At 40.6% G+C, this 12967-nt stretch overlaps 1 protein-coding gene across 5 annotated transcripts in view; it reads left to right on the top strand.

Annotated features, from left to right (window-relative positions):
• CHD7 (chromodomain helicase DNA binding protein 7) overlaps positions 1 to 12575 on the top strand; it is a 130973-nt gene extending 118398 nt beyond the window's left edge. For 3 of the 5 annotated variants that reach the window (XM_061994727.1, XM_061994729.1, XM_061994728.1), the window contains 14 exons: positions 309 to 412; positions 1788 to 1917; positions 2199 to 2271; positions 2484 to 2538; positions 3266 to 3494; positions 3665 to 3873; positions 4019 to 4696; positions 5112 to 5272; positions 6969 to 7196; positions 7419 to 7862; positions 8452 to 8673; positions 9074 to 9214; positions 9690 to 9794; positions 10592 to 12575. In XM_061994727.1, the coding sequence (XP_061850711.1) occupies positions 309 to 412; positions 1788 to 1917; positions 2199 to 2271; positions 2484 to 2538; positions 3266 to 3494; positions 3665 to 3873; positions 4019 to 4696; positions 5112 to 5272; positions 6969 to 7196; positions 7419 to 7862; positions 8452 to 8673; positions 9074 to 9214; positions 9690 to 9794; positions 10592 to 11539 (3727 nt within the window). In that variant the 3' untranslated portion in view covers positions 11540 to 12575. The remainder of the gene's footprint in view (positions 1 to 308; positions 413 to 1787; positions 1918 to 2198; positions 2272 to 2483; positions 2539 to 3265; positions 3495 to 3664; positions 3874 to 4018; positions 4697 to 5111; positions 5273 to 6968; positions 7197 to 7418; positions 7863 to 8451; positions 8674 to 9073; positions 9215 to 9689; positions 9795 to 10591) is intronic. The other 2 variants (XM_061994731.1, XM_061994730.1) reach the window with 2 other exon arrangements.
• Positions 12576 to 12967: the final 392 nt, after the last annotated feature.

Below are 12967 nucleotides of genomic sequence, written 5' to 3' on the forward strand. Positions count from 1 at the left end.
CTGACCTAAAATGATTCATATTTGAATAACCATTAACATTCCGTTCCCAAAATAGCCTGACGGGTTTTTATAATTGTGGTGGGATTTCTGTTGGGGGGGTGGGGTAGGGGGGTGGGGAGTGGTGTTGTTTAACCATCCTAATGATTTTTCTGAACTTTCTGTGTTGGGTTTTATTTTCCCCTCAAAATTTATATTTACAGAATGGTGTGAACTCCTTTTGTGGTTTGGTTTTGTTTGGTTGATTTGTTTTTTAAATAAAGTCTTTGTCAGTAGTACCTTTGAGAATGTATATTGTGCTGTCTTCACAGTGAAGTAGATGTATGGATACCTGAGCCATTCCATGCCGAAGTTCCTGCTGACTGGTGGGATAAGGAGGCGGATAAATCTCTTTTAATTGGAGTATTCAAACATGGTAAGTGATGTCTCACTCTTAACAAAACTCATTTGTAAAGCTTTCTGTGTGTAGGACTGTTCAGTCATAATATTAACAAGTATTGTTCCAAAGAACTGTTGGCTTGTATCTGCCTTTTTTTTTCTTGCCTGCATTAAAAACCTAATATGAGTTGTAAATATCAGATGCTGTTTTTAAATGTTTGCAGAACATTTGAGAAGAAAACATTACTTTCTTGGCTGTAAATAAAACAAAACCATATTTGTTTAAATAATAGCCAAATAGTAAGATAGATCTCCATAAACTTTGCTTCCAGCACTGCTTCACTTGCTAACTCTGCCAACCAGTGTCAAAGTGGACGGTGGGCTTAACCTCTGCTATTAATCTGTACAAGTGCCTCCTGGGCTTTGTTCCAAGCAATATTTCACAAATGTCAGTGTTGAGAACTCCCGGCTCCCTTGAGTGGGATGCAGCCTTGTTAACTTTGAAAGGCTGGGGATGCAGAGCTGGCATGATATATACAGTGAGCGATTCCTGATTATAATCCCAATTCTCTGGAGGTCGCAGAGGTATTCTCAGCAGCCCAGCCTGACTAAAGGGGAGAATGATGGCTTATAAAACCTTTCATGATTACAGTTTGGCTTGAGGCTCTACAGCAGTTAGGAGCAGTGTGTTGTAGTACAAATCCTAATTGAATTGTGCTGTTCTGCCTATGTACAGCAGCTCTGTTTTGTGGGCTCAGCTGAGGCAAGTCTAGTCGAAAAATCATTTTCCTGCAGTGCACTGTTGGGATCTGCCATTTTCCATCTAGTCAACTTGGGCAGTAAAAAAGCAAGCAGCAGTTTGAAAACCATAGAGGGAACAGTGTCATCTTACTGACATGCATCATCCTAAACCTAATAAGACAGGTTCGTTGGCCTTACGTATAATCCATGTATACAGCGTTTTTGCAGCCTACATTGAGGGTTCCAGGAGGGTTGGAGCTATAGAAAATTGATGTGCGTGTGTGTTTCCGTTCGCATCTGCATGTTTCCAGTAGGGAGTGTTGAATATGGAGAACCACTGTGAAAGGCCTCCAGGAAACTTAAGGAAGTTTTTCCCCACGTGAAAGATTTTTTACTTTACCTTTTAAAGACGTTAAATTGAATGCTTTCTTCGGTATCTACTCTTTGTTAATGTTATTGATGTGAAAATGCTTTTGTGCTGATGGAATTTACCGCTATGAAAAATTTCATTGCATGAAAGAAACGATTGTTTCCAGCGTGGTGACAACTCCTTTGTTTTATTTAAAAATAAATAAATGAGTCCAGAAAATCGTGCTTCTACTGACTAAACCTATTTGATTCACAGCTGGTCATAGCTTTTAAAAACAATTTGTCTCCCGCTCTGCCTGCAGGTTATGAGAAGTACAATTCTATGAGAGCTGATCCAACACTGTGTTTTCTGGAACGGGTTGGCATGCCTGACGCAAAGGCCATAGCTGCTGAGCAGAGAGGGACAGACATGTTAGCAGATGGCGGTGATGGGTAAGGAGGACATGAAAAAATTAATAAACTTTATCAGCGTTATTGTATATGTTGGCATGAGTTCGTGTCATATTTTGCTTATATCTTGCCTGAAGATCTGAGGTGATCATATGATGTAAAAAGTACCTAGAATTGTTTACCCAGTTGAGCACGAAATACACACGTGTGACTTGGTACACCATATTGATGGCTTTTGTAGCTATTTTTTTTTTGCTTTTGTCAGAAAATCAGCCCCCTCTCAAAAAAAAAAAGTACTTATTGAAAATATTTCTTCTTCCCAGTGGTGAATTTGACAGAGAGGATGAAGATCCAGAGTATAAGCCAACCAGAACTCCTTTCAAGGATGAAATTGATGTAAGAACTTCCAGCTTTGTGTAATTGCAAATATATATATCTGGTTCTCCAGGCGTGTTGTAATGTGCAGCTCTTAAGTTTGAGAGCTACCAGATGAACACACCTTAGGAAGATTATTTGCTGCTGTGTTTGAGAGATGACATATTTTTCTCCTGAAATGATAACATATGGTCAAAGCTGAAAGTTAAAATAACTTCTGTCTTCTCCCCAAGGAATTTGCAAACTCGCCTCCAGAAGACAAAGAAGAGTCCATAGAAATACATCCAAGTAAGGCTATAGCAAAGAAATTTTTAAAGGGTGGAAGTGGGCCATTTAGTGAAAGGTGGACTGTTTATATTGCAGCAGGAGGGGATAGGTGGTGTTTTGGGAAAACACCACAGTAGGCTTTTTACCGCCAAATCTCTTCATGCTGCACGTCTTTCAAAACAATTATCTACTATCTTTGAATAACCCACATTACGTCTTTCTGGGTTTGTAATTACATGGTAGAAATCATGATGATAAAGACCGGATGTTTCATAACGCAGCCGTTGGTGGTTTTGCCGAGATAATCTTGGAAGTTACAGCTATGTTGCTTCCTCAGTATGGAGGAAAATTGCCAGGCTTAAGTGAGAATAATAAAGTGGGAAATCATAAGCGTAGGTGTTTCCTCAGAGGCAGAATGATCTTCTTAGTCATATATTTAAAGATGTGTTGCATTAATTTAAATACTTACAGTATTCATAAAATGTTTGCATTCATAACATTGAATAATAATGCCTGATGGTTATCTCTAAATGCTTCACAAGCATTTTGGAGTTGTTAAGAGTTGGGTGGTTTTATTCTGGTTTTTTATCTTCTACCAATGTAGTTATCTTGTTTCTAATATACTATGCACCAATATTAACGAGGCAAATGTTCTTATCTGATAAAGCAGGAATTCAGTTATAGCCATAGAAACTGTGAAACGTTTAGTCGTGGTTTTGCAGTGCACAAATACTTCTCTATTCTCTAGACAAGCACAGTGAAAGCAATGCTGAGTTAGGCCAACTCTACTGGCCCAACACTTCAACCCTGACTACCCGTCTGCGTCGCCTCATTACTGCCTATCAGCGCAGCTATAAAAGGCAACAAATGAGGCAAGAGGCACTAATGAAGACAGACCGCAGGAGACGTCGGCCTCGGGAAGAAGTGAGGGCACTAGAAGCAGAAAGGGAGGCAATAATAACTGAAAAACGACAAAAGTGAGTTTCTCAGCGATATCTATCATTAAGTGTTATTTGAGCTTGTGTATCACCAGTGCTGCTCTTCTGTTTTGAATGAATAAACTAAGGGGGTTTGGGGTATATCCAAACTATGCTTGGACTCTTTATTTGTTCAGTAGCCTCACTTCTCTTGCTTCTTCCTTGACTAGGTGGACAAGAAGAGAAGAAGCTGATTTTTATCGTGTGGTGTCTACTTTTGGAGTTATTTTCGATCCTGCAAAACATCAATTTGACTGGAATCAGTTCAGAGCATTTGCTAGGCTTGATAAAAAGTCTGATGAAAGCTTGGAAAAGTATTTTAATGGCTTTGTGAACATGTGTAGAAGAGTGTGCCGAATGCCAGTCAAACCGGACGATGGTAAGTTTTAACTGTTGACTGCAGAAGTCAACCGTGACTGTCACGAGACAGTGGGACTGTTGAAACCTCATGCCCAGGTGGTAATGGTTTCAAAATGGATGTGCACTGAATTGATGTTAAACAATACAAATGGGTGTCGTTGCAGAACCGCCTGACCTGTCCACTCTGATTGAGCCAATTACAGAGGAGCGTGCTTCTAGGACGCTGTATCGCATAGAGCTGCTGCGCAAAATCCGCGAGCAGGTTCTCCATCACCCGCAGCTGGGGGACAGGCTGAAGCTGTGCCAGCCAAGCTTGGACCTGCCGGAGTGGTGGGAGTGTGGCAAACATGACAAAGACTTACTGATTGGTGCTGCTAAACATGGAGTCAGTAGGACAGATTATCACATTCTGAATGATCCTGAACTCTCTTTTCTTGAGGCTCACAAAAACTTTGCTCAAAACAGAGGGACGGGTACTGCAAATATCGTCTCTTCTGTAAACCCTCTGGGTGCTGGCTGCAGTCAGACACCACCTATTGTCCCGTCCACACCAGCACAAGAAGAAAAATCTACAGAACAAACAGAGTCTAAAGTTGAAGGATCTGAAAATTCAGCAGCCAAAGAAAAGCCTGACATCAAAGAGGAGACCGATACTGCAGATAAGGACACTAAACCAGACTGTGATGCTGAGACTGAGCCTGACTCTGTTAAATGTGAATTGAAAGACATGGAGATGAGTACAGACGTAGATCCTAAATCTATTTCTGAAAAGGGTTCAGAAGAAGATGAAGAGGAGAAACTGGATGATGATGATAAATCGGAAGAATCCTCCCAGCCTGAAGGTAACACATTGGTCAGATTAGTGCCGTGTGCTTAGCGTGAGCCCCACAGCTGTTATAACTTGTGCCAGATGGTAAGTGGTACACACCAGGAGCCGCTATGGTGCTCGGGATAGGCGACGTAGCAGTTCCTCTTACCCTTCCACAGATCAGGTGGCTAGATAAGCTTTCATAAAAACAATCCGGCATCAGCAGGATATTCCCCCACAAGGGATGATTTCCAAGATAGCATACTGACCCAGTAAGTCTGGTCTCTGTGCCAAACACAGAAGGCCCAGGCTCTGCTCTAATAATTGCTGAACAAAAGCCTGAATTAGCAATGCTGTGTCGAGCCTGGTTGTCTTGACCTATCTAGGTAGGCTGACATTGGACAATTGGGAACTGCTGTTGTTAATGCCTGGTCGTGGTTGTCATTCAGCAGGAGCAGTTTCTCAGGGTAAGAATTTTGATGAAGAAAGCAATGCGTCCATGAGTACCGCAAGGGATGAAACACGCGATGGCTTTTACATGGAAGATGGGGATCCCTCTGTGGTTCATCTGCTTCACGAGAGAACGTTTGCCTTCTCTTTCTGGCCTAAGGTTGGTTAGAGGTAGAACGACATGTGTCTTTTCCAAAGCAGGCAAAATAATGGGCAGTATGGTGTGTGTTTGCAAAACTAAAAGCCGGCTTTGCATGGTGCTGCACTTCTAGTGGGCCAGGGACTTTTTCCTGTGAATGATTTGTGGAATAGCGTTTGAATTACTCTTCAATTTGATACAAATTAGCAGAGAAAATGAAAAGAATTGCTTTACTGTAAATGGTGTAATTTAGTAACACAGCAAACTACCGACAGACGTGAGTTCTTGAGGGCTCCATAACTATATGTCAGCAGAATCACACCTCTTGATCCTCTGTTGACGGAGGCAGACTTAGGATTTTGAATTATGGATTTCATCTGCAGAGCAATCTGCAGTGTTGAGAGCAGAGTTTTTTATAAGATCACCTTTTTATTTGGGGATGAGGAGATTGTAGGGAAAAGTGTTGGTGACCTACGTGATCTCAGCCGTTATGTAATGTTGACAGATGTAATTGTATTAAGGTGTCCAGCAAACATGAGCAGCAATTTTAGATAGAATAAAGCTATATCTCACTTTAGTAACAATGCAGACAATTATCTGCTATAAAATGTTTTTTTAAAATATGAAACCATAACCTCATAATAAATGCATACATAATTTAGTACTCTCCTTTGCAATAAGGACGGAGAGAGAAATAAAGTAGTAATAGTCTTAAGCTTACTAATCACCATAACAGGGCCATCTGGTTTGGGATGGGAGCAGGGGGCAGGGCAGGGCAGGGGGGACCTTGCTTCTTAATAGGCTTATTCCTGGGGAAAGCAAGCAGTCTGTTGCAGCTGCTGAGATTTGCTAGTGGCTTTTTGCAGTGTTTTGCTCTTCAGGAAGCTAAGTGATGCTCATATTCCCTAGCCAGCAGTATTTCTCATAGTTGTGGAGTTTCTACCACTTCAGGCAGGGTGGCATAGAAGGTGCTTCAATGCTGGAATGGAGAAAAGAACCCAATCAAATAATAATTCATCATCTTTCCTTTCAGTGTGTATTTTGGAAACATGGTCTAAAATATTCCAGACATAGTGTAAAAATAAAACAAAACAAAAAAATCCATCATCTGTATAAGTTCAGCATAAATAGAATAATAAACATAATTAGAGATTTTTAGTGTACACGCTTCAATGAAATTCGAAGTGATAATGGGCGTGCAATGAAAATTGACATTCATTAGATGTCCCTAGGTTGGTGCCCATTTCATAATGTTGAACTTTATTAATAGTGACGCTAATGAGGATCCACTTCCTAGGACAGAATTGCAGATCCAGCCTCTTGGATCTCAGAAACTTTTAAGATACTGATTGCAGACGTTGTGATTTTCCTCTCCTAACTGTTGATTTTGCTAGCTACTGAAGTTTTTCAGTGTAAAACAATAGTGAGTTTCTGTTAAATTTGTCAGCCTGTCATATTGACGTATTGAAAACTGTCTGTCTTCCTCCTTCCCCCCATCGTATAAATGCAACTTTTAAACTCTAGTGATGCTTTATTCTACAAAATTGGCAGCCTATTAGCTTCTTGTGAGGCAATCAGTTTATCCTGACCCGCAGGAATAGTTGGGTCAGGATGCATTTCTTAAGCTTTGGAAGCCGAACTGTGTCATTTAAACTCATTTGAGTTTAAAGGGCAACCTTCACACTGAAGGTTCATTATGTACTTTTCCTTTATGCAGGACCGAGTAATGATCAACCGATTAGACAACATCTGTGAAGCAGTGCTGAAAGGGAAGTGGCCAGTAAATAGGCGCCAGATGTTTGATTTCCAGGGGCTCATACCTGGGTATACTCCAACAGCTGTGGACAGCCCCCTGCAAAAGAGGAGCTTTGCAGAGCTCTCCATGGTTGGTCAAGCCAACGTCAGTGGCAGTGAAGATATCACCACTTCTCCTCAGTTACTAAAGGCAAGGCTGCATCTTTTCCTTTTCTTACATGAAACACTGTTATCTTGCACTCGTGTCTTTGGCGTCATAGAAAAAAGATAATTTATTTAAATAAAAGTGGAAAAATAGAGAAGTGTTTTGTTGAAAACAAAGCCTTCGCTTTATCCAGAATTACGTGTTTGAACTTTTTGTTTTAAATTCAGCGTAGCCAAATAACGTTTGGAAATGCTCATTTTTCATTAGGAAGATGCACTGAATTTATCTGTTCCACGTCAGAGGAGGCGGAGACGAAGAAAAATTGAAATTGAGGCTGAGAGAGCTGCCAAGAGGAGAAATCTTATGGAAATGGTTGCCCAGTTACGTGAGTCTCAGGTGGTCTCAGAAAATGGACAAGAAAAGGTTGTAGATTTATCAAAGGCCTCACGAGAGGCAACAAGTTCTACCTCAAATTTTTCATCTGTTACTTCGAAGTTTATCTTGCCTAATGTCTCCACACCTGTGTCTGATGCCTTTAAAACTCAAATGGAGCTGCTGCAAGCAGGTCTTTCACGCACACCCACAAGGCATCTACTAAATGGCTCTTTAATAGATGGAGAACCGCCCATGAAGAGGAGGAGAGGAAGGAGGAAAAATGTGGAAGGACTTGATCTGTTATTTATGAGCAACAAACGGACAGCATTGACAGTAGTAAGACAGCAACCTTTTTGTCTCGTATTTGTTCTTCTGTGTCTAGTACTTTCTGAATGTGAAGTTGAAACTGTTGTTACGCCCTCCCTAATGGCAGTGTGCAACCTTCACCTGACTAGCTTTTTTCTTTGCATTTAGAGCTGTTGCTCTTTTTGAACAAGGGAAGGATGTTCCTGTTGTTCAAGTTGTTACTCTAGCAAATTGTGGTTGAGTTTTGAGTAGCTCGTACTTTCAAAAAACCAAAAATACTTTTCCACAAAACTAAATATATTTATAACAATGTACATTTCGAGGCTGAAGTGTGTCTTTTCTTACTATGTAGAAAAGGGAAGGTCTTGAGGGCCACTAACTGGAAACATCTGAAAACTGGTCTGCCTTTTAGTTCTATGTTCTTTACTGTTCAAGGATGCTAAATTTAAAAAAAATCCCTAATGTAACAGTATTGCTTTAAATAGTATGAATCTTTAAACCCCATTAACTCTTGTGTATGCAAAATCTCCTTGAGCGTTTAGCTTTAGTCACTGACGTTATTTCTTCCAGGTAGCGGTTTGCTTGAAGTGAGAATTAATATAGATGTTAATGTTTTCAGGAGGATGCAGAAGTGACCAAAGCTTTTGAGGAAGATATGGAAGCCTTACCAGCAAGGAACATTCCGTCTCCTGGTCAGCTGGACCCAGACACTCGCATCCCTGTAATCAGTCTAGAGGATGGGACCAGGCTGGTGGGAGAGGATGCTCCTAAAAACAAGGATTTAGTTGAATGGCTTAAGTTGCATCCTACTTACACTGTAGATATGCCAAGTTATGTACCAGTAAGTACGTGATTCAGAAAGCGTTCTTGGATTATATTCCTACAGAAGTTCATTTTACAGAGGTCAAAGTGAATTTCCTTACATTGGGAACTGTCACTGGATTTTCTAAGTGTTGGATTTTCAGTAGAGGTTTTTCCCCTTAGCCACACTTCAGTACTAAAGTATCTAAAGACACAGTGTGGATGTATGTATTGCTTTTTCTTTCTTAATATTCATGTATAAAAACGTGCTAAAACAGTGTTTGTGTCAAGTTCTGCAGAACTTCTTCATTTTATACCCTTTACCTCAGGGTAAAGTAATTCGCTCCTTCTTAAAATTATTATGAGAAGGGGTTCTGTGATTGATGATTTTTGTTAAGAAGATGAAAAACTAAAAAGCAATAAATTTCTCTTCTTTCCAGAAGAGTGCAGATGTGCTGTTTTCCCCGTTTCAGAAGCCGAAGCAAAAACGACACAGATGTCGAAACCCTAATAAACTGGATATAAACACTTTGACAGGAGAAGAAAGGGTACCTGTTGTAAATAAGCGAAATGGAAAGAAGGTAAAAGTTAAGCTAGTTCAGTGGAGGTTTTATTGTAATGTCTTTGCATGTGGAAAGCAGGTTTTTCTACTCCCAAGTTTTCCTTTTAAAAGTTCTAATAATTTGGCATCAGCAGTTACTCTTACTGGAATGTACTACCTAGTTCCTTTAATTCCTTCTTTACTCTTCTGATGTCATATTAAACACTTGAGTAAATAACCTACTTTCTGAAACTGTATAGCACATTTTTTTCCCTGTATCATAGACAAATTTCATTACTGGTACTGCCTTAGACGCATCATCTTGGTGTCATTTTTTTAAACACAATCTTCTCAACTCTGGTATCATTAGCTGGTTTCCCTGTAGTTTTCCACAGTTTGAACTGAAAGTCTTTACTGCCATCCTGCAGAGATGAAAGTGCACAGACAGAAAATGTCCATATAAAGTTTATTTTGTTGGGGTTTTTTGTGAGAATGAGCCTTGTCTTTTGCATTAGATGGGTGGAGCTATGGCCCCTCCAATGAAGGACTTGCCAAGATGGCTGGAAGAAAACCCTGAATTTGCTGTTGCTCCAGATTGGACTGACATCGTTAAACAGTCTGTAAGTGAAACTCTCATTCCATGCTTCACTATTGATTATAGCATTGAAAACTTGAAGGCTGTGTAAATTGATTATTAAGTCTTTATGTCATAGCTGGTTTTAAGCTGAGGAGATTGTAGTGTCTGAGTGGGAGTTAGCCAGCCTGGGTCGGGGGATGGGTGATAGGAGGCTGCTGCAGAATGGGCTTTGAAGTACACTCGAAAAATCAGCTGCAGTAGTAAGGCAGCTTTGAGCATTTGTTTGGTGTGATTTGTTTCTTATAAGCCACAATAAACACAGATATTCCTGTGTTAGGAACTAGTCAGAAAATATTTGTCATATTCGTAACAGAACTAGAATTCATCTTGGTACCAGGCAGCATCAAAGGATTAGGTTTCCTGCCTTTTTTGTTTTACAAAAGTTGTTTGAAAACAAAGGGTACCATTCTGGAAGTACTCATTTTAATAAAATATTACTTACTGAAGTTCAGCATGAAGTACAAAGGTATAAGCTCAGAACTGCAATGTGCAGGGGAATGTTTATTTTAACAAAGCTGCAGAATTTCAGCGTGTGTTGTTTCACTGTTGTGTTATTCAACTCCAAAAAATCTGTGACTTTGCTTTCTTCAGTTTTTCTTACAAGTTCTCCTGCCATTCGCCTTAGTTGCTAACTAGTCACAATTTGCCAAGGTTGAAAAACAAACTGCTTTTGGAGCGTGCCGAAATCCCTTCTGTTTCTTCCGTCATCACAGTTAACTGCTGAAAGCTATAAAAGCCAATCGAGAGTAAAGCTTGGGCTTTTTTGCATTCCTTTTCCAGGGTTTTGTTCCAGAGTCCATGTTTGACCGTCTTCTCACTGGACCTGTTGTGAGGGAGGAAGGAGCAAGCAGAAGGGGAAGAAGGCCAAAAAGTGAAATTGCCAAAGCAGCTGCAGCAGCTGCTGCTGTAGCATCAACTTCGGGAATCAACCCACTACTAATGAACAGTCTGTTTGCTGGAATGGACCTCACAAGCCTCCAGAACCTACAGAACCTACAGTCCCTGCAGCTTGCAGGCCTCATGGGCTTCCCGCCAGGGCTAGCGACAGCAGCTACTGCTGGGGGGGATGCTAAGAACCCGGCTGCCATGCTGCCTCTGATGCTGCCGGGGATGGCAGGGCTGCCCAACATGTTCGGGCTAAGCGGCTTGTTAAATAACCCGATCGCGGCTACTACTGGAAATGCCACTACTGCTTCCGGTCAAGGAGAGACTGAGGATGGCGCTTTGAAAGCTGAAGAGAAGAAAAATGAAAATGAAGAGGAGAACAAAGACTCTGAGAAAAGCACAGACACTGTTTCTGCTACTGACTCTGCAAATGGATCTGTCAGTGCTGCTACTGCGGCGACCACCGCCACCACTACCACCACCACCAACACTGGATTGCCCACAAACCCTCTGGCCTTCAATCCTTTCCTGCTGTCTACCATGGCTCCTGGCCTCTTCTATCCATCTATGTTTCTACCTCCAGGACTGGGAGGATTGACTCTGCCCGGTTTCCCAGCACTAGCAGGACTTCAGAGCGCTGTGGGCTCCAACGAAGAGAAGGCTACTGACAAAACTGAAGGAGCTGCCTTTAAAGATGAAGAAAATCTGGAAGGCAGCGATGCAGAGGAGAGCCTTGATAAAACTGCAGATTCCTCCGTTTTAGAAGACGAAATAGCACAGGGTGAAGAATTAGACTCACTTGATGGGGGAGAAGAAATAGAAAACAATGAAAATGATGAATAACCAGTACCAGTTACAGTTCAAGTGTTTTAAACTTTTGACAAGTGGTAGTCCTACTGTTTACACTCACAGTTAATGTCCATACTTAGTTTTTATAAGCTGTTCTGTAACATAGTGTAGCAAAAAAAAAGAAAAAAAGTTCAAGTCATGTTATACAGATGTGTCAAAAGGTATCTTGGTCATTAAGTATTGTGCAGTGCATTATTTATTATCCCTAGGAGAGATGAAATTTGAGAGGTGATCATGTCTTTTTAAGGAAATTGACATAATGCTCTGCTCTTTTTTTTGTTGTTGTTGTTTTCCTTTTGGTACCATTGGTATTATGAATTAAGCAGCAATTTGTAACCAAGTGGCACTAATAGAAGGAAGTGCTGCTTAAAGGAAGGATGAAGTTATATATTTAATTTTTTTTTTTAATTTTTATTTGTTTGGGGTTTTTTTCTCTCTCTCTGCTGTGAAGGTCAAGATGAAATTTACCACACATATCGTTACTCGCGCTTCATTTTGACTGTATGGGAGTTCATGTGCGCACCCACCACCCCCACACCCACCCCCCGACACACACACACACACACACTCTCTCTCTGACAATCTTCATGATAGTGTGACTGTCTCTGTCTGGAGACGCAGCAATAATAAGGCAGCTGTTGAATGTGAAGAGTACCTTTTGGAAATTAACCCACGGAGAAGGTTCTTACAGGATAAAGCTACAGTTTAATCGTCTCGTGATCTTGTAATGCACTGGTATAAAAACAAAAAGAAAAAAAAATCAGGTACCTTTTTTTAAATTAAAGGACTTTGTTACTTTAGCCACAAAGCTAAACAGCATTACCTCAACTCTAAACTAGCCTTGAAGTTTACAGACATGACTTTGTAAATGTATTGTTTTTCTTTGTTGTGATGTCTTTTTTTTTTTTTTTCCTTTGGAAACTGCTATCATGATGTAAGATAAGATGTAAATTGCTGCCAACTGTAGTAATGATGCTTTTAATAAAAGTGACCCATGATATGCAGAGATGTAATTACAGAACGTAGCGTTTAGGGATGTGGAAACTGGCCTTCGCTTTTTGTTATTTGCATTGTGGCTTTTTTAATTCAAGCATTTCTCCGATATGTTCTTAATAGTTTAGTGGCAGCAAATGCCGGACTGATGGTTTTCAAGGGAGTAGGCAGGAAGAGGAACCTTGCATTACCTTTGTATTTTCCACTCTGAGCAACTCTACGGAAATGCACGCTGAAAGACCCCACTTTACTCCTTCAAAGGGGCATATGAGAGACTGAGAATACTTTAAATGTGTTCAGCGTGTGATAATGTGGTACACTGAAGAACAAAAGGGCAAAAGAAAAATGAGGCTTTAATAGGCACAATATCTAGGTCATTTATCCTTGGTTAATGGGTAGAAAAACACAATGCTGTAGTGACAGCAAGGG

The sequence above is a fragment of the Colius striatus genome, chromosome 4 (assembly GCF_028858725.1).
Source record: "Colius striatus isolate bColStr4 chromosome 4, bColStr4.1.hap1, whole genome shotgun sequence".
Lineage (NCBI taxonomy): Eukaryota > Metazoa > Chordata > Aves > Coliiformes > Coliidae > Colius > Colius striatus.